The 22,214-nt window shown below is 39.8% G+C and overlaps 1 protein-coding gene across 6 annotated transcripts in view; it reads right to left on the bottom strand.

Moving 5' to 3' along the window:
* The window catches only part of sh3pxd2aa (SH3 and PX domains 2Aa), a 109,178-nt gene that overhangs the window by 7,769 nt on the left and 79,195 nt on the right, over positions 1 to 22,214 (bottom strand). For 3 of the 6 annotated variants that reach the window (XM_086032311.1, XM_086032313.1, XM_086032317.1), the window contains 7 exons: positions 14,798 to 14,911; positions 9,681 to 9,764; positions 4,024 to 4,141; positions 1,600 to 2,006; positions 1,467 to 1,481; positions 1,228 to 1,277; positions 772 to 891 (listed from right to left, as the gene is read on the bottom strand). In XM_086032311.1, coding sequence (XP_085888437.1) covers positions 772 to 891; positions 1,228 to 1,277; positions 1,467 to 1,481; positions 1,600 to 2,006; positions 4,024 to 4,141; positions 9,681 to 9,764; positions 14,798 to 14,911 — 908 coding nt within the window. The remainder of the gene's footprint in view (positions 1 to 771; positions 892 to 1,227; positions 1,278 to 1,466; positions 1,482 to 1,599; positions 2,007 to 4,023; positions 4,142 to 9,680; positions 9,765 to 14,797; positions 14,912 to 22,214) is intronic. The other 3 variants (XM_086032312.1, XM_086032314.1, XM_086032315.1) reach the window with 2 other exon arrangements.

Below are 22,214 nucleotides of genomic sequence, written 5' to 3'. Positions count from 1 at the left end.
TGAAGTAAGTTATTTCATGAAATGTACCAAAAATGTACCAAACCGTGGCCCAAGAACCGAGCTATGCACTGCTTCGGTCAACGAGACTTAAAGTGGAAGTCAACCCAAACATTTTTTTCCAAATGTATGTTCTATGCAGACCCACTAGTTGAAACAAGGCATTCTGATTAATATTGCGTTTGTGGAATATGAGTTGAGCAGCAAAAGCCACCCGTTTTTATCCATCTCAGGGGGCGGCCATTCCGTCACTCACTGTCGACTGAAAATGACCTCACAGTTGCTCAGGGTTCAGGTAACGATCAATCATGGCTCACCTTTTTTCTGAAGCAGAGCCGTGAGCAACTATGATGTCATTTTGAGTCGACAGCAAATGAAAAAATGGCCGCCCCCTGAGATGGACAAAAATGGGTGGATTTTGTTGCTTAAATCTTATTCCACAAACACAATATCAAGTTTAGACTAGTGGGGCTGCATAGAAAACTTCATTAAGATTTTTGGGGGGTTGACTTCCACTTTAAGACCTGAAACATGTACACGTTTTATCAGTTGTCGGACACCCCGGTGGAATTTAAGTAACCATCTTTTAAGATGAGTCTTGGGATATGGATTTTTGTCTGCTGCAACACATAAAAAAACAAAAAAAACCACAAAGGTAGCATTGCTATTGGTTCAACTATTCTGTTCATCAGTGTAGCATCCAGCTATCATCCATAATCAGTGAGCACTGGCTGAATAATTTCAGTGATAAGCGATGTGTTCACGGCCTCTCACATCAGCCTTTTGTCCTCCACGGAAGCTGATGCCATCAGAAATGGAGGACTGGAAATCTGCGATGGTGTAATACTCTGCTTCCACAGAAGGTGGCTCTGGTGGCTTGGGCAACTGCAGCCCCTTAAAAGAAAAGAATGCAAATCTGTCATTGGCAGAGATAAAATAACATCATATCTTGTTTGATAATGTATTCAGAGTGAATAAAATAAACCGAAAAGTAGGCAAGCAATTCCAAAACAGTTAATTACTGAGATAAACAAAGAATTGATGCAATTGTATTTCATGTTTCTATTTTATTTTTATTTTTTAAATATTTAGTCATTTCCATTTTGATATGATATGAAAATTCTACAACAAAAAGCCCAAACCAAAATTTGAACCCAGACTGAGGCAGACGAGATAGCTAGTACAGTACAAGCTACAATTCCACCTAGCACAAAATTTGTGAAGTCTTACCAAATTGGTCTCTCTTCTTGGAGGAGGTTTTTGTCTCAGATTGGGCGACCCTAAAAAAAAAAAATAAAGTCATAGTTAACAAAATGACTCCCAAGTTCTAAAACAACATTCACTAAAGAAGCAAGCAATTAACATGAATCTATTTTTAGTAGGTGAGCAGAACGGAAATCCAAACAACAAACCCATGTTATATTCTCATAGGTTAGGTTTTCATTAGGTAGAGAACCAATGTAGCTTACCTATGGAGTCAAAGCCTACACAGAAGGAAAATGACTTAAGATAAATGCTCATATTCACAAATACAGTCCCCACTCCATTAAATGCCACACATTAGTGTTTTGTTGATGAAGATGCAATACCCAAAATACTCACCGATTTCAACTCTGTGTGGTGCTACTCTGGCGACGGCCGGGGAACTTGGTTCTCCCCTCGCTTTGGCTTCATTTCGGGCAGAGCTTGCCGCTGCTATTCCCAGACAAGGACTGTTGGTATCACGGCCTGCGCTCAACCTCCTGCCTGTCTCAGCATTGATCTCGGCGCTAAATGGCATGGGCAAGCTGATCTCGCTCTTGGAGATGTGGCGCTCTGGTGTGGTGCTCCCCTCGCCGTCTGTCTGGATGTCCTTTTCGCTGACTGATTTCTTTTGTAAAAGACTGCTGATCTCCATGATGTTGCCAATAATTTCCACAGGACCTGACAGCGTCTTCTTGCGAGGGCAGAAGTCTTCTTTTAACTTTTTCAAGTAAGAGGCAGGGGCCCATCCTTCTTTCCCTAAATATCTGAGGGCAAAATGATAGCTTTAGTGTTAGTAAAAGGGCCAAACAGCAATAAACAAAAAAAGCTAACTTGCAAACCCAAGTCTAATGTTTTGAGAAAAAAAAAAAAACGTTTTGAGAATAAAGTTGAAATACGAGGAAAATGTGTACGCAACCAGTGAGACCTTTCTCAAGACCTTCCGTCATCATCATCGTGTTTCCGTGCACACTCTACCATGTTACTGCAAGTCAACACAAATTATTTTATGATAATATTGTTAGGTGAATCACGGCTCAGTAAGAAGAATTAATTGGAAACATGCAACCCACTGGGCACTGACAACATGACATGCACAAGTGCGCCTTTGACCTCAGCCATCTTATGTTGTGTCATCTACTGTAAATTATCATTAACAGAATACTTTTCTCGTCATTGTAAGAAAAGCACAGCGTTCCCCTTTTCAAGATTTGTTACTCATAAATTCACCCATTTACTGAAAAACATGCTGACTCGCGGTTTGTGTGCTTTCTGAAATGCCTTTAGATGCCAGAAGATGGCGCCAAATCTCAAGTGCCAATTACAAACGTTTTGGGTAGGGACGGGCAACAGCCCATTCCAAAGTATCGGGTACATCTAAAGGGTACCTTTACCAGACACCGATCCTAAAAGCAAAAAAATTACCGTATTTTCCGGACTATAAGCCGCAACCTTTTTTCCTAGATTTTGAGCCATGCGGTTTATAGTCCGGTGTGGCTATTCTGTGGGTTTTTCTTCCACCGCTCGGGGCGCTCTAACCGGAATGACAGTACAATTCAATACAATACATTTCCCATTAACTGGATGCGACTGCAGGTGGAGGAGTTCAACAGGCGAGGGCGCCATAGACTAGGTTATTGCATTAAGTGCTGTAATGCTTTGATTCTGTTTTCCTAGAGGTCCGTGAAGTGCACATGAATGCGTCCTGTTGTTTCGATGTAAAAATGCTATTGATGATTTAGCACGTCGTGCGTTAGATTGGCTGACTTTATTAACATAAAACAAGACAGGTGCATATGTAGAATGTAGTAGACCAATAGATGGTGGAGTCCGGTGGACATTAGCCGACAAACTGGAGCGGCAGTCGGCAGTGAAATGAAGATAAGTACTGTTTATTTTCTCTTGGTTCTCTTCTGTTTTAATCAGCAACGTTGCTGCAGTGTTAAAAGGCACTTTTAGGAAAGAATCTGCTCAGGTACATACATGTACATTTACAGTTCATAATCGTCCTGTAAATGCAGTAAATATAAAAGTTTTCAACATAGATAGGTGCGGCTTATATAATGGTGTGATATATAGCCCGGAAAATACAGTAAATAAATCTGCCATTGAGTAAGTATTCCTTGCCAGTATTTCATGCTACACTGTTGGACATTGGTGAGTCATCATGTGCATCAGAAAGACCGAAGGTCTTTGTTTTGTAATTATCTGTCAACGTGTTAACTGCAATTTTATGTATCATAAGTACTAATGGTATCGGAACATCCAACATTTTGGGGTTGCGTCACTTTCTTGTGGTTTTTATATCTGGGATTGCTGTACAACAAAATTGTATGCAGCCCCATTTAATGCAAAGAAAGCCAACTATGTTACTAACGTTCACATTATTTCTGATAAATGCAAATAAAATACCAAAGTTTGAGAATGAGAGATTTTGATGAGTTTCAAATTGTGACGAGTAGAGTGCTGACTGAAAACCTCTACAGATGTTCTGCCCCCAATTAGGCTTGCTGCAAACTACAATGCAGACAGCAGCTTGAACAAGTACTGTAACTATTCCCGAGCATCTGTCTCGTTGGACAAAAACAATCCACAGGGCATTGCAGTAAGATTAGAAGAGAATAAGCTGTCTGAGCAAGAGTAGCCCATCAAATTCATGTTGATTTGCCACATATGCACCTGCATAAAGGCACCTTGTGAATACTATTGTGATGTACATAAGCACACAAATTCTTAATGTCAATGCATGTGTGTTAACATTTTATACTGTACGGTAGCACTCACCTGATGTACCACCACCCTTCTAGGTTCTTCTGAATAACCTCCACGGTGACCCCTTTCTCAAAGCTGACTTCATCCTTCCCTTGACTGGTATATGGCTGTATTGTCAAATATTTCTCCTCTGAAGGCAAATAGGTGTTGAGGAAGAAGGAAACAAAAGGAGAAAGTGAAATCAAATGTAGTGTTTCGCAGTCTTTCAGTTTAATAGCGGTACGGATGTGTACTGTGTTTCATTTCTATATCAACATAGTGTTATACTGTATAACAAGTTGCAATCCCCTCACTTTTGTCCTTAAAGATAACAGACAGCCCCTTTCTCAGTAGTCATTGCTGTGTCTGGTGCTTGAGATAGTGATGTAATAGTATCGCATTAACATTTTTTGTCACCATTGAAATGCTCATCAACTGCGTTTTTCATTTATTGGGACACTATGTGTATTTAGTACTTGGTGAAAACAGGCAGCAGAGGAAGAGGCAAGAGTAGGAATGATTGGACTTTCAGGAAGTGGGGCAGATAGATGCTTGGTGGACAGCACATTAGATTTTTACTGTGGATAGTGAATGATTATGGTAGGCAGCAGAGAAACATCCTTTAAATATGCAATGCAATGACTTTTGTGATACATATCAGTAATCCAAAGAGTGATATAAAAATGAATAATGAGAGGAGTTAAAGGAGCCTTTCTATTTACTTGACAGGTGGGACCTTTTTTTCTGAGATGATGGAAGGAGATTTCTCAAGGAAATAGGAGTCACGTATGAAGGGCGGTTTTCTTGGGTAAGGAATGTACAGTAGAAGAGTTTGATATTCCTCACCATGTTACTTCCATGGAGTCAAGTTCAATAATGTGGAGAAGATTAGACTGTGGCCATGAGTCTGGGTTCTCAAAGAAAAGCAAGTACGGTAGATGAGAATAATGTAGGGAATCTATAAAGTCAATATGTAAGCGAGTATATTTTAATTGTGCTTTATGGGTGTGAATGTACTGTATTTATTTTTAAGGCATGGCAGTGGCTCATTTCCTCCTCCAACGGTGAGGTTGAGGTTACAATGATTAGGCAAAAGCTACAGTTTTCTTGAAACTGTGTGGAAGCAAGACATACAGTACAAAGCTCAAATCAAGCGGTTTCGGATCGCATTTTGCCAAGCCAAATTTGCATTTTGCGCCTCATCAAAACAAAGCCGCTGACTTCACAGCCCGTGCTCCCAGACGAATGGCGCATCTTCAAAGTCTAAGTACAGTCGGTGGGGCTGGGACGGCAGAGTCGCCGCCAATGTTATACAAATACCGATTCCACACATCAAAATAACATAATAAAAACGGTATGGTTATCCGGCACGATGGACGTATTTATATAATACTACGAATCATGTTGTAATATTATCACACATCACTACATTGGCACAGGAAGGAATCACAGGTGCCTCTCGCGGACGGCGCTGCAGTAGAGCGACATGGGTCGCCTCTGATTGTGAGCGTGCATCTTAGACGAACATATTAATTTCGTTGTTGGTTAGAAATGACATCAGAGAGGTAAAAGGTGCAAAATAACATTCATATTGCCTAAATTAATCAAATTATTTAGAATAATTTCTCCACTAAACTGTTAAAGAGTGTACACACCGCCAAATCAACTTTTTTTTTTTTTTACTGATAAACTGTACAAACGGGTGTTTGCTAATGCTGTCTACATGTCCCGGCCATTATTTTGACATTAGTGCATGTTTGTTGAAATATTAAATTTGGGACAAAAACTGTCTGTGTGGAGCCATCTTCGGGTTAAACACTGCACTGCATGTGAATTTGGCTTTCTGTCCTCTGATTGGACGAGCAGAGAATCCAGACCTTTGGAATTTTGACATAGTCGCTTTGCCACCGTGGGGTATACAGTCAGCTCAGTCTCGCCTCCGTAGTGAGTTGGAACAGTAGCATTTGCGAACATCTTTAGATCGATTTTCAGGTTAATGATTTATTAGCATCGCATTTGGTTAGTTTATTTAGCATAGCTTGTTATTGTATAGAAATTACTGATGTCATAGTTGGTCACTGCTGCTGTCAATCACAGCCAGACCCCGGCCGACCCTCTCCCCCCTCGCAAGCCCAATGGTCCTCCACGTAAAGCCCCTTTGAGCCCAGTTTTCAAACAATAGTGAGGGATGGAGCAACAGTCTGGTAGGGGGTTGAGTAATGAGTACCCCTGCAGACGGGTGACGAATAACGGACGCTCAATTTTTAGTAAAATGCCCAGATCGGCTAGTTCTGGTATGACGAAAACATGCCTGCTAGAGATTCGATGCAGATGGGAATGATGACGCAAATGTGAATGTGAAAGTAAATAGGAAGAAATTTAACAGTTAAATTCCTTTTTAACTTGTTTAATGTATTAATTGTTAGGGTAGTGTTGGTGCTATATCATTTTAAAAAATAGTTGCTAGAATGGTCACAGACGTCACTGATTACAGCAACAATATATTTTAATTGGCAACACATACTTGGGAGGATAAGCGGATTGGATAATGGATGGATGGATGGATGGATGAAACCAAGTCGCTGCTGTACGCTTGCTCTGCTGACACACATGCACATCAAAATAAAAGGAGCGCATACTTGACTTTTTAGTTTTGACTTCCTAAAGGCCATAGCTGGGCATCACCTAACCGCCACCAGGTTCCCTCCTGCCAATTTAATCGACCCACGTGGTCCCGGCCCGTCCTTCGTCGGCGACAGCCAAGCAAAGAAAAAATATCAAACAAAAACAACAGGAACACACACACACGCACAGTGGTGAGCGCTGAAATAAAAACAATACGGGGCACATGAAATTGCGTGAATGTGCGACCGCAAGGTACACAACACTGTTGAATTTTAAATTATTTTTTTCTTTACTCAGCCGTGTGTCAGGAGCGTGGAACCTCCACGTGACGTGGTACAGGATAATCCATTCTCGACGCCGTTTAGCTAATTTGGACCATGTGGGTCGTTTAAATATGCAGACGGCAACTCGGTGGTGGTTAGGTAATGGCCAGCTCTGCTAAAGGCTGCAGAGACTGTGGACAGGCCGGATGTGGCCCGTGGTGCCCTACTTTGCCCAGATGTGCTGTATATCTTTACATTCAGCCATGAGGTCGGTGGGTCAAGGAAAAAATGAGAATCATCGGGAAAAAAAATGAGCATCAAACAAACAACAACCTCTGGTGCTCATCTGAGAACCACACCAAAATTGCCCCTAATATTTGGAAATTTGCTCAGCAAAAAAAAAAAAAAGGCCATCGAGCTTGCTATCCAGGAAGGAAACTGCGCTGATGCACGCAAGCTTAGCATCAATGAATCTCAGCAAGCTTAGCGTCAATGAATCTATGGTGAGACGTCGGAGGCGGCAGTGGGAAGTGAAATGAAGATAAGTACTGGTTATTTTCTCTTGGTTCTGTTCTGTTTTAATCTGCAAAGTTGCAGCCGTGTCAAAAGGCACTGGTTAGGAAAGAATCTGCTCAGGTACATACAGGTACATTTACAGTTCAAAATCATTCTGTAAATGCAGTAAATATCTAATTTCTCAACATAGATACTGTATGTGCGGCTTATAACCCGGTGCTGCTTATATATCATTTATTCTTTTTTTAATTTTTTTTTAATAAAGTTGATGCAGCTTATATCAAGGTATATATATATATATTAATATAAATTATTAATTTCATAGAGGATGTTTTTTTTTCCAAGAATACCTCGTAGGCCAATCACCATGATGCTAGTTAACTAAGACATGGACAAAACACCACCAAAGTGGTCATCCATACAGAGGTACACAACCGAGAGAGAGCTGAGTGGGTGCTCAGAGGGATTCTATAAATCTGATTAGGGACCTGCTGTCAGTAATGCCTCTCTGTGATAATACAAAGCAGCCTGCCAAACACAGGCAGGGTGGCTCTCATTGCATCTTGGAACCTTGGATATACAACAAAGTCACCTGAACATCAGTAGCAAATCAACATGCCAATAAAGGTCAAAGCACTCTGTCCTGGCAGTTTTTACCAGTTTCATTAATGTGGGGTGGCCCCTTGTTTTATTGTCAAGGTTTATTTTTTTGTTCTCGTTGCAGAATTAAATTAAATCTGTATCGTATTGGTGGGTCTTGAAATTTATTTCGAGAATCCTTATATAGGTCTTGGAGAACACAAGTGTTTTCTTCAATTAACAAATTGCCTGTAATGCATACATAAATCTTGAGTGATTTGTTTTCCTTTTGATTCTTTGTCAATACTACTAAACCACAGTGTACCTCAAATGCCAGCACAGAGCAGTAAATCCGCATTCACTCATCTTTTTGTCACTAACCCTGTAAGGCATTAACAGTGATATCTCCATTCACATAGTAAAGGGGGACCAAGGAGGATAATGACAATTCAACGGAATTAGAATAATGACAATACAATAAGGTATTAATAATTGAGCAGTCCATTAAAAAATGTCATTTTGTTTCCTAAATTCCGACTTGTTGACATGTTTTAGGACACCCTAAATTTATAACACCTCAAAATTAGAGTAAGTTGCCTTATAAAACCGCAGCAGCCACAAAATGCAGGCCTTCCATTCTAGGCATCCACAAATTCACTCTTGAACCCATGGAACTCGAAAGTCACATCAGGAAGACTAACTGGCCATATGTGACCTCAATCACACAGAGAGCGTACAATGTCTTTCAGAGGTTAATGCCCTGAACTCATAATCACCACCTGTCATAATGCTCTTGAACAATAAAACTCCTATGAAACCAGGGTGGTATGAATCACAACATTCAATGAATCACTCCATCCGGAGTAGGGCTAAATCTTGTTTTTTTTTAGGCTAGTAAACTTTTTTTTCAAGAATATGTTCTATGCAGGCCAACAAGTTGAAACAAAGCATTTTGATTAATATTGCGTTTGTGAAATATGAGTAAAGCAGCAAAATGCACCCCTTTTTAGCCATCTCAAGGGGCGGCCATTTTGTCACTTCGCCGAATGAAAATGACATCACAGATGCTCAGGGCTCAGATAACGACCAATCATGGCTCAGCTTCATAAAATAGGTGAGCCGTGATTGGCCGTTACCTGAGCAACTGTGATGTTATTTTCAGTCGACAGAAGTGACAAAATGGCCGCCCCTTGAGATGGCTAAAAACGTGTGGTTTGTAAATGCTTCTAGGTGCCTCTGGTTGTGTGAAGCATATTGAGTTGCCTTGTGTATGAAATGTGCTAAATAAATAAAGCTGCCTTGTTGCCAGTGATGGAGGCAAACCTGAAGCTCAACCTCAACAAATGTCTGTCTTCTCTGCTAGTAATTTAGCATATCTGCCCCAGGCCCTCCTGTATGAAGTTCGCATGTTCTCCCCGTGCATGAATGTAAGGTTCATTATAGACTCTAAATTGTGCATTGGTGTGAATGTGAGTGATTATTTGTTTGTCTATGCCCGAGGATTGATTGGTGACCTGTCCCGGGTGAAACTGACCGCTTGGACAAAGTCAGTTGGAATAAACTCCAACTGACCTGCAATCCTACTGAAAAGTGCGATAGAAAATGGATGGTGTGGATGTACATGTTGTGTATTCCACAGATTTACACATTTCAGTGTAGCAGTCAAAGCATTTGCATGTGAGGGGTCAGCTGTGTCTGAAAATTCACCTCTGCTCTGTTGGCGGTTGACAATACCCCCGAGTGTCCATCGACGATCAAGCCTCTTCAGATGGGCCTTGCGTCTTTTAGTCACTGATGGTGATGATAAGGAGGATGATGATGATGAGCAACCAAAATGGATGGGTAAGAAAAAAAAAAAAGAAATGTGTTGTTAGTAGGAGGGCAAATAAACAATTTCTAGAAGTCAAAGATGAAGTCAGCTGATCTATTTCAAAGGCAAATTAACAAATGTCAGCCATTCATGAGGTTATCAACAGAAATGCGCAGTTAACCTTTACCAATATAGGCAAACACAAAGTTCCCCATTAAATCTGGTTATGTACTACAAATAATGATGCAAATTTTGCCATGGTGGGGCTAATAAAAGTTATCTAATGTAATCAAAAATCCAGCATTCCATTTTGTTATTCACTCAGATCACAGGATTACGAGTGGGTCCAAATTGAACTGGTTTGGACCAAATGTCTTAATTGGTTGTTCAGTAAAAACAAAGAAGCGTTCAATAGTGATTGAAACGCAAGCTCACACACGTCACCGCCACAGAGGGTTTCTGAGGTGAATACGTCTTCCAGCAGAATACTGAAGTTATCAAACAACGTACCATCATTTGTCAAGAATAAGACACTTTTTTGGGGGGGCTTGAAAAACATCATTCAAAATTGACGCGGAGGATTAAACACAAGTACACGCTAAATTAGGAAAATTCATCGCATTGTATAGACATTTACTGTGACCAATGGGTTGTGAAATTCATTCCAATATGATATTTCAAGTCTTCTTTAATTTCCACTGCTCTCCAAGAATCATGACGGCGGCTTCACAAGTGTATTTGTCCCGAAACCGGTCTGGGCGAATAACAAGGAAACGGCCATAAATAAAAACACACGTCTTAACGTGTGTTTTGGACAATACGGGTATTTCCCAAAGCAAGTACCTTTTCGCCACATGGCCAACTCACAATGCTCTCGTCACTTGGTAAACATTGAGTCCAGGACATTCTGCAATTCGTTGATTTTGTGACATTACATTTGATCGCGCACGTGGACTTTACAAGGAGCTCCAACGCCGGCTTAAGTGTTACCAGCCGAAACTGTTGCTGGAGGTAACAAGGTAAGAACATTTCTCTTTGCACAAAAAATATATGTCTGAACACAAAAAAAATCCAATCTATGATACAACATTTTTGAGCATCAATACCAGAATATGCGGGACCACAATACATGAGTGGAAAAACTACAGTACCTTTGAAGGGCATTTTTGGGGGTTTTGTTTTTGCTATATGCACGGGTGTGTGCTATTCTCAAGAAATTACAGTAATACAATATACATCATCAGCAGGGGTGTTCCGGTCAGGCTTTTAAAGGGACGGTGGGGGATGGCCACGTTTTCACTAACAAGTTCATTTTATATATTTTTTGATCAGGAAAATGAAAAGAGTTGTCATTTTCTATTTTATCAATAAATTTGGGAGAAATTAGGAAATGAGAGACTCCATGAATAACGCCCCTTGTTAATGAGGAGAATGGACGTGTCCCTTAGCGTTCTATCCCTGTTAGGCCGGAGTCACGCGAGGAACCGATTCCAAACTCTTCATTGGAAATCATTGTACTTTTATTGCTTATAACATCCAAAAATGGCGATAAATTGGCACCAAAATTTATGTGGACGTCTCTACTTATGCCCACTTCAACATATCAAAAGGATTAACCTCTCCGTGGCTGATGTATATGAGAATGAGGAAATGTGGAAGTTAGCAGAGCTACATAGCTTTATGCTGGGATGAGCGCACACTGCTTCTTTGCTTAAAAAAAAAACAACAAAAAAACAACAACAACAACAAAAAACACTGCTTCTTTGCTGATCACGGTTAGGATGAGCGAGGCATTTAACACCAGTCAGGATATTTACAGAGACTGAAGTGGGAATGAGGAGACGTGCACATTTATTTGGATGAGGAATGGCCCCAGTTTTTCGATCGACAACGCGCCGTCCAATGGAACTTAACAGCCGAAATGGTGCGTTCCAATGCGACCACACTCGGCTGTGGAGTCGGATGCGCACGTCCAAGACACCCCCGATGGTATTACCTCACTCTGACGCCGCTTCACTCTCGCTGCTGCAAGCAGTGTCGGACAACGCACGCGACTGCTTGGGAGGCAACCCCGCGACATGAAGACGCAGGCTCATCTTCACCTCCACACGCTGCGCGGACAGTAAGGAGCTAATGTTGTTGTGCTAACGCCTTTTGTTTTAACGGCCTGAAGCTAGTTGTTGCTATTAGCTGTACTGTTATCCTAATGTTAGCTGGGGAGGGGAGCGAATGGGAGTGGGGGGGTGGGAGTGTTGGGGGATGAAGATCCATGCTTGCCTTATTGCTTGCCCACTGCCTGTCACTGTCTGCCTCCCGAGAGTTGATACGAGTTTAGCATCGCTAAATGTCCGAAATATAACCAGTCGGGGTTCGTGTGCGCATTCATGCTCTTGTCCGCTTCAGCTTGTGAAAGTGGAGGATCACTGTATTTTTGATTTTGTGGAGGTGATCATGATGAGATCACATTTTATGTCAATAAATCCAAATTATTGTGCAGAACACTTTTATACTTTCACAGGTTGAAGTGGACAAGAGTAGTAATGTGCATTTTCATATTGGTGGTGATCGCTCACCGTTTTAGACAACAGAACTGACAAAGCGAGCAATATTACCACGTTTGTCTCACTCCCGTGACCTGGAAAGCTGAGACCGAAAACATATCATAAGCCACGCCCCGAAAAGGGGTGGGGAAATGTGTTATAAACCTAATCACAAAAAAAGCCCTTAAATCACTACAGAGTCTTTTGTGGTGGGCATTTTAGTACTAATGTCATTTTTACATGCAAACCTATTATATAAGTGTCAATGTTAAGCTCATCCAAGTGTCTTTAAGCTTCCAATTCCGATACCGATTATCCATGTGTGTGATTGACCGAGACCGATCATATGGATTCGGTGTTAATTTTTCAATTTTACTACAACTACATATGTTTCTTAGATAATCAATTTGTTGATTTTAAACAAAAATGGATAAATCAGATTTTTTTGGGGAAAAAAACATTTGTTACATTTCTATTCCTTTATTACTCAAAAACACAACATTGCTTCAAATTGACAGTGCAGAAAATGCACAAACAAATTATAATTCAGTTACTATTTTGGTCTGCAACGTCAGAAAATTGGGGGAAATGTAAAAAGCAGCTGTTTGCAAATGTCCTATATGAATTACACAAAGATAATCACCATTCATGTTAATGTGGAGCCTTGTATTCAAATTAGAATGAAACTAAATTACAATGAAATGGAATGAAAATACTCCATATCACACATCACAGAACAAATCAGAAAGGCGTTTTCGTTTGGATTCAAAGGGGTGGGTGGCATATTCCTGTTGCCAGTCCTGCTGTAGTATGAGTATGAAATGATTCATTTTATTAAGTATGATTGTATGAAGAAAAGAAGAAGAAATTTGCCTCAAGTAACATTTAGGAGGAGTAGCCATTTTTTTCAACTGCGGGTTGCACTCACGTAAGGATGTCCATGAACAAGAAGATATCTGACATAATGTCACGTCATAGCGCTCTGCTACACTGTAAATACGTGAATAAATAAAGAAATAAAAGACTGGTGGTTCAGAATAGTATAGCAACCAAACTTGAATCTCTGGTACAAGTCCAGACAACGACCCCGCCCTTTGTGAAATTCTTTGTGGATATCGAAGGTTTTCTAACTGCTGAGCGGAGCGCAACAACGCTAGATGCTAATGCTAGTTTAACTATAATACTAGCTGCTGGCAGCGACATTCCCATCGAAAAGGCAAAGCACGGGCATTGAAAATAAGCCATAGGTTGCTCAATTTGCAAACGATTTTCATGAGGCTAACCTTTTAGTCATCGCTGATTTGTTTTTTTTGTGGACATAGAATTAGAATTAGTAATAGTATGTTGCAGTAAGCACACTTCACAGGCATGAAGCCACTAGGTTCTCCTGACATTTATGTCACACTATTTTATTATTATTATTTTTTATTTAAACAAAGCATGACTTCAGGTTCTGAGTAAAAGAGACATCCAGGGGAATTGCTCGTTTCAATTTGCAATGCAATGCATTGCTTTCGAAAGTTAAGATATACTGTATAGAGAAGCAACTACAATTGACTAATCCATGTTTGTAAAAAAATAAGTTGTAGAATTCTCTGGCAGAAATATGACATCATTGTTAATTGTTTGTAACTGCTGTAAATGTTTAATCATTTGGGGTGATCACAATTCTTTATCATTCCTGAGTCACATGATTTTGTTCCTCATGAGTTTGCTCTGTGGATTGTTCCTCAATTATCCACATTACCAAGCCAAATGATCCAGGTCATTTCCTTATTTTCTCCAAATGATCCAGGTTATTTTCTTATTTTCTATCAACACATTCACTTTCATCTTATATCAACATTAAAAAGTACGACTAGAATCGTCCTTTGAATAAAACACGATAGTAAATTTGAACATCAATAATGTTCGACAAGTAATCTAGTTGCATGTAACAGTATAGTAAATACGTTGTATACACACATACATTTTTCACAATACAGAATACAAACTATGTACATGATCGCCCCCATCATAACATCTGCAGGTGTGCCTACTTATGAGTTTGCACATCATTTTTGGCAAATGGCTTTCCTTGGTTTCAGAGAAGAAGGGGCATATGACAGTGATGAAAAGCTCCATCCCAGTAGTCACACTTAAAAGAAGGAAACGGTTATACAAAAATGAGACTCTTGCAAGACCTGCTGCCTCCTGGGAGTTGAAAGGCATTTGCTTCGGTGCCAAAAACTGCAGTCTGGAGCCATTTCACTATGATGCAACTGCTGTAGTTTGCAAGGTTCCGAATGTGCAACTCCAAGTGTGACTTGTGATTGCACATTAGCATTTGGTACTAATTGCTGTGTTTTTCGATCTTGCTCTCAGTCAGAACTTGAAATGTGAAATTGTGAAATAATATCGCACACTGCTCTCAATGCAAACAGAATGATGTGCATCTCTCAGCGTGTTGTGTTTGTTTGTTTCTTTGCACATACCTTCTCCTGTCCTGGAGGTACCTAAATCCAAATCGTCTCTGGTTCCACTTTGGGAGTCAAGGTATGTGGCTGGCACCCAGCCCTGCTCCTCTGCTGTACTAACAAACCACCAACCTTGAAAGAGAACAAAACAAAAAATAAACGAGCATCCAAGCTTGGCTATTGTTCATCAAACTTGAGACGGATGGGGTATAAATTGCACATTAATGTTTCTCTGTTTAACCACAATGGTGATCTCATTATTTATTTATTTTGTATGCGCCAACATTCAGTTCATTGGATTTGCACAGCCTGACAAAGATACAGCTTTAGACAGAATCATGGTTCATGTAAGTTTAGCCTACAGTATTTGCAAGTGCCAATTACTACACTGTGTACTAGTAACTGAGGAGGGAAGATGCTAAAAATGTTGCACACTGTTACCAGTGTTGCACATTTAATAATTTAAATCCCCATTTTATTTTGTCAGATTAAACAATCTCATTCAGTCTCAGATAGATAGGATTAAACGATCATGAGAATGAGAACAAAATGAACTAAAACACAGGTGTTAAAGTCAAGGCCCGGGGACCAGATCCAGCCCGTAACCTCATTTTATGTGGCACGCAAAGGCATATCATGTGCGTCAACTTCACATTTCTTGCAAATTGTTTTCACTTTTATCACAACATTGAGATATGAGATACTGCAATGTGTTATGTGCTACCAATCCTCCACTTAAAATATATTGGGAAAAAAAACTGAACAAACAATTACTTACCGTCTTCTAATTTCAAAACTAGCTATCCATCAATTTGTTGTGTATCTGCGATCATATAAGGCGTTCATTCATTTATATGAAGGCCCTCTGAGGGACACCATAACTACGATGTAGCCCCCGACAAAAAAATGAGTTTAACACCCCTGATCTAAAAAATACTGCCTCGGTTCATGCCCTCACTAAGTCTTGGCATGGACGCGAAAAGCTCATTTGTTCTTTTTCTTGTCGTGTAATCAATCTTTAGTCCTAGGTATGGCTCTAACCCATAGTAAAAACTGCTGCCAATAGTGTTATTAGGAAGCCAAATTGTATTGCAGTGGAAAAAAAGGACAAAATAGCTAAACATTTACTATCTGTATTATTGCAAGAGTTGGATGCAGCATAAGTCGACTAGTCACGACAAGCCGATTACCGCTGACTTTAACAGAGGAGTGGGCCATTCCGGTCCTCAAGGGCCAGTATCCTGCATGTTTTATATGTCACCCTACTGCAACCCACCTGATTCAAATGATCAGGATCGTTATCCATCTTCTGCAGACCTTGCCATTTTTATTATTATTTGAATCAGTTGTGTTTCAGCAGCAGGAAGAGATGGAAAAGAGGCAGGACACCGGCCCTCGAGGAGTGGAATTGCCCACCCCGGCTTTAACTCATACATTCATGTTAGGAACAAAGAGGCAGTAAAAGGCTGCCGATATGCTAAAGCAGTGTTTTTAACTGTCTGTGCCGTGGGAAATTATCTAATTTGGCTGCCTGTGCGGTCTAGCGCCTGGCAGCGTAATCATGTCTTTACTACATTGGAGTACTTTTCCATACCAGCAGGTGGCAGCAGCAGGTAGCCAATTGTCTTTGTTTAGAGACAAGCAAATTAGTGACGCATTTTTAATCCAAACAGGCCCATGTTTCACACTGAGTATCAATATGAAACATTGTAAAATATTTTTCTTTGTCTTTAATTCCAATTCAAGACGTTATAGTATAAAGTCATTCTTCAATGTTAAAAAAATGCTTATATAAACAATATAAATTTTATATTGTTAAAATAAGCTTTTTTTCCAATTTCAGATGGTGTTGTGCCGCAGGATTTTTTTCAATGAAACAAGTGTGCCTTGACTCAAAAAAGTTTGAAAGACACTGTGCTAAAGGAGTGACTGTTTTGACAAGGAAAAGACCTAAAAATATTGACGCAGTAGAACAATTATATAGATAGCTTCTACTTCAAAAAGTCCAAGACATTGCTCTGGGGTTTTCTACTGAGCACACCATGTTATTTCTTCATAATAAAGTGTGTAAAGTTGTTTTTATATTCTATCACACACTGACAACAACAATATAAATGTAACTCGGAGGCTGGAACAGATGACATTGTTTTCCATTCTGTTTGATTGCAAGTATTGTTTTGGTTCGCGCACAAGTCTTGGAACAGCTTGTGAACCGAGGTTGCACTGAACTGTGCAGGCCATGCTGCAAGGTACATCCACCTCATTTGTCATGTTGTCTTTGTCAACAGGATTTTTACAACATTGTACTTCATCACCAAAATGGATTTTGGTGATTTTTATTAATAATATGGCAATTCCCAACTTTATTTGGATCAGGTGGCAGTGCAAGATTAAGTTCCTAAAACTAAAATATGAATATCTATAACGGTGAACCAATGAAATACACCGCTCATTGCACGGCTACATATGGCTGACTGCTAACTGTTACAATATCATCATGGATTAAAAAAATAATTATGACCATCTTTTTTTTAAGATCTCGACACAACTACAAAAACGTGTCATTTTGGGTGGCAACCAAAACCACAAGAAGAGCAGTGCTATCCATCTGCCCATCCTACTCTCTCTGTTGCCGCGGCAGCAGCGGGAGAAAGAAAGCCCTGACTTCCCCTCTCCCCAGAGTTCAGCTCTTCCGGGGTGATCTCGAGCCGTGCTTGCGCATGGAGTCATGCAGTTCAATTTCTACATTCTACATTGGTACTTGGAAGTTAATGTTTGCTATATCTTATGTTCACTACAGAAGACTCTTGACAGGGAATCAAATTAGCATCCACCTAGTCTGCAGTTTCATTTTGCAAGTTAGTACTATAATGTGTTTACAGAAGGAGTGATCGAGCTCTTCGAAAGGCAGTAAATAACCAGTAGGGGGAAAAAATGGAATATATATGCTTAGTTTTTCTTTCTTTAACAATTACATAATTGAATCACTTTGATTTACTTAAAGCCTTAGACTTTGGTGGTTGGGAAAAGGTTGGGAATGAGCCCTATACTCGGTGTTTTACTATTACCAGGCATGAAATTGGTTGCTTCACGGCGTTCAAGAATTGAGGTGGAAAATGTGCCGCAACAAAAAATTTAGGAACATAGGTTATGTAAAGGTTATTCACGTAACAGTGAATTGATAAAATGATCCATATCTGCTATTTACAGTTTCACTGAAGAACTCATGTGCACTTAAATTTACACTTGCATGGCCTAATCCTAATGTATTTACTGTAGTACAGAGCAGTTTTAAAAATAACCTGCATCTGAGACACAATTCTGCACATATAGAATGAACATTGTCCTTTTGTGTCGTAGACACAAGAAAATTGAGGTTATGAAAACATAAAACACTATCAATAATAAAATGATGATAATGACAAACAATACTGGCAAGGATCAATGATCTCCTGGCTGGAGTCTCTTGATCCCTGTGATGTTTTGGCTTACTGCTAAATGTTATAAAACACAAAAGCCAAATTGACTCACTGAACAGAGCCGGCGGCACAACATTTGGATCACAAAAAGTAACTCCACCAAACTATTGAATGTACCTTTTATTTTACACAACCCCAGGACATTACACATTTAACAAAGGACACTATTTTTACAACAAATGGCGTCCCAGTAACTTAAAATGCATTGACGGGGGAACTGTTACCATCACCTGACCTTCCCACTGGAAATGCTGAATGTGTTGCCGTGCATACGGTCCATTGTGTCTTACCAGACAATTGCTGTATGATTTGTCCCCTTTTGGTGACTGAGCACACGTGGAAGAACAAACTTAACATACTTTGTTTTATACAGTAATATCATATCCATCCCGCGGAGATGCTTATAGAAAGGCATTTTCAGGGACCAATAAATGTAAGCCATGCTAATAAGATTGGAAGGCAGTTTTTGCACAAAGTCTTTGGAAGGGAAGACATAAGAGTAATGTTGCGCTGGAGCATTACACTGACTTCCCTTCCCCTTTGGGAATCATCATCTTGTTCGTTGCTCATCGTTGCCAGTGACAGAAATGCCGTAAGGGAAGACCCACGAGTTAATATTTCAGCCTCTAACTAGGACAGAATCCTCTAGTGTAATGCAGGACTGCTTTTCAGGGTAACACTTTGCCTTTCTGCAAAGTAAGCGGAACAGAGAAATAATAGGAAGACAGAACATGAACACCGTTCCTTTTTAAGGCCAAACAAGACCTCATATCAGCGACTATGGAGGCTTTAAATGTACCGTACTCCAAGTGACTTTCAACGCTGAAGCAGTTTTTCATAAAAAACATATACAGTTGATTGTAAATGTGAATCAATTTTTGGGAAGACTGAAATAGAGTTCAGCGCTACCTGTCAATGTGTAACTGATGTTTTTACTTTGCTGCCACTCTGCTCCTTGTGTACGTCTGCTATTCGACACGCGTACCGCTTTCCTTTCTGCTACGATACTGCAAATCTAGTACCTCAAATAACTGAAGTATCAAACATACAATTAAGAATCGATCACAGTGGTATCGGATGCAACAACAGCTCAAACCGTTATCAATACCCGCGCTACTCCAACAGGTCTACTGGCACATCTTGTCAGAGCACACTCGGTGCACTTTTCGTTACCTGTTGAGTGTATTTTGGCACCACTCCTCTGTTGGGCAAAATCTACATACAGTCGATAATCTGAATTTTGAATTACTCTGCGAAAAGACTATTACAGGAAGTAAACTGATCATGAGCATGATGATTGATTCCTCCCAATTTCAGGGAGCCTAACACTGTCGTTGATGCAATTGTCCACAGTCATAGTTTTAAAGTTGTGTAAATTATATTTGTGAAACAAAGCAAGATATACTGTACTGTATATGCATTGTCACTTAACGTGATGCTCGCACTGTCTTCAAAGATAGATAGGTCACATGTCCATCAATACGGTATATAATTATACGACTACTAAACAACATCAGCATCCCACTTGACTTCATTCTTCTTTTCTTCAGGAGTTAAGACTCACAAATACAAAAGTTATTTATTAAAATAATTTTGAAACGGTTCCAAAGTGTTCACTTGTATTTTTTTGTACTGCATGTTTGGAAAGTTACTAAAAATCAAGTTCTGCTTGTTTTGTTAATGAACACTTATTTTATATTCAAATTACACTCCTTGTTTTTTTTTTCTTCCTTTCCTTCCTTGAGGCATGGCAAAGATTGTTAAACATTACCACTAGATTGGTAAAATGCTTGACAATAATTTTGTTGCCCTGCTCAGTAAACCAGGTATTATAAGGCTGCACTGGAAAAAGATGCGATACACAATATAGTTGTTGAATATAGCGATATTATTGTGATATTTAACATGTTCCTAAAGAAATTACCTTTTTATTATCCAAAACTTTTTTCATGCAGCAAAATAAGTGAGACCGATGTATTCTTAGCTCATTAATTGTAATTACCCTACATAATGTTCAACTATTGGAGGGCGATGCACATTTATTAATATGCGTCTGACTGGTCAAATTCAGATAAAAGCATACAATTCCATAAGGTCCCAAAAAATCTCGATCATATAAAGACAAATGATGTGAAGCGTTTAACTATATACCTGTAAGTTAAAAAGCACCATGCATGATTGTGACTCGACTTAAAGCGACAAAGTGTAGAATGTTTTGATTTTTCAATGCCATTCATTTTAAAAGAACATTATTAATTTTGATAATATGCAAAATCACATCAACGTACAGGTTTTTAAATATAATTCTAGCTTTAGTAATTGTTAACGTATTTTCCGGACTATAAGCCGCTACTTTTTTTCCTAGGTTTTGAACCATGCGGTTTATATAAAGGTGCGGCTAGTCTGTGGATTTTTCTTCCACCGCTAGGGGCGCTCTAACCGGAATTAGAATCAAAACTAAGGAAAAAAAAATCAATGCAAAGAAAGAAGAATACGCTAGTTTTCCTTTAGCAGATAGAAAACGGACAGCAAATTACAGTTAATTATTTTCAAATCCTAGCCCCTTCATCATGCAACTCACATGAAGAAGTTTGTATGATGCAAGTTTTAAGTTGAAGGCATTCGATCTTGCTATCCAGGAAGGAAACCGTGCTGCTGCATGCAAGCTTAGCGTCAATGAATCTATAGTGAGACGGAGGTGGCAGCGGGAAGTGAACTGCTAATAAGTACTAACCGGAATTACAATAGCCTCCCCTACAGGAGGATGCCATGTTTGGCTGCCATCTTTCTGTTAAGGATACCCAAAGGAGACAGCCTTAGCGAACATAGATCCTTAGTGTCATGATGCAATGCACTTGTGGCTTAAATAGTTGGCCCTGTCGCATCACCCATCTATTTTCAGGTTAGCACAGCAGTCTCACGCCAGTATGCCCTCATCCACAATACTTCAGTTACGATGAAGTTGTACTGGTGTGTTCTGTCAAATGTCATCACTCATGGCACAGGTCCTGTTCCAATTAAAAGTATGCAAGAAACAAAGAAGGCACGGGATAACCAGATGTTGTTCTTGTCTGCTATCTAAAACCAAAGATGCATCAGTTGGTGACTTAGGCAGTGTTGGCTGGGAAAATATCTCAAGATGCATTTCGTACTGTTATTATGATGGCTGAGGAGAGGACTCAAGTTTGAAAGTTTTGAGGGGAGGTGTGGAATTCACAGCCGTTCGACTTACAAAGAGACCAGCGTTCTAAGACCTCTGTGTATGTTCTGAGAAAGACGTTACTAGCAGAGTTCACGAGACCGTGCTCTGCATTCTTCACATTGAGAAACAGCGATAGGCTATACAGGAAGTCCTCAATTTATGAACAACTTCCGTTCCTACACTGGCGATGTAACACAAATTTCCGCACATGTCGGATTTCACTATTAAAGTCGAAATTTTTAAAAAAAAATGAAAATACATTAAAATAACAAACATAAGATGATGAACTTTGCATTATGGCTGAGAGATGGATGGAGAAGGAGAGGAGGGATAAAAAGGCAAAGATACTGCTGGCGTGCCAGCAAAGACACGATCGAGACACTCTGCGCGTGCTCAACCGCAAGGAATCCTGGTCTTTGTAGTACAGGAAGTGCTTGTATGCTGAAGTGCATTGTTTGGCGCGCAACCCACCGCTAATACACAAGCAGAGGTAAACAAACTCAGAGACGCAGCACAAAAGGAGGAAACTGGCTGCTTCATTGAATGAGTGACATAAATATCAATTGTTTTATTGATAGTTTAAAGTAACAAGCGGAAATGACGTCCATTTGAGTCATGACGCCTTGTGTCGCCGTACTCAGTGGGTTATTCAAATACCGGAGCAATTCTGTCCGCTCATTCATATAAATGTGTTATTCAAAATGTTTCAGAAATCAGAATTTTGAACTTAACCTGAATATTGACTGCATGTAAA

This window comes from Filicampus tigris, chromosome 6 (assembly GCF_054856515.1).
Source record: "Filicampus tigris isolate MCC_2025a chromosome 6, RoL_Ftig_1.0, whole genome shotgun sequence".
Taxonomy (NCBI): Eukaryota; Metazoa; Chordata; class Actinopteri; order Syngnathiformes; family Syngnathidae; genus Filicampus; species Filicampus tigris.
The sequence above is the reverse complement of the archived record's forward strand: the minus strand, read 5'-3'. Positions and strand labels throughout refer to the sequence as shown.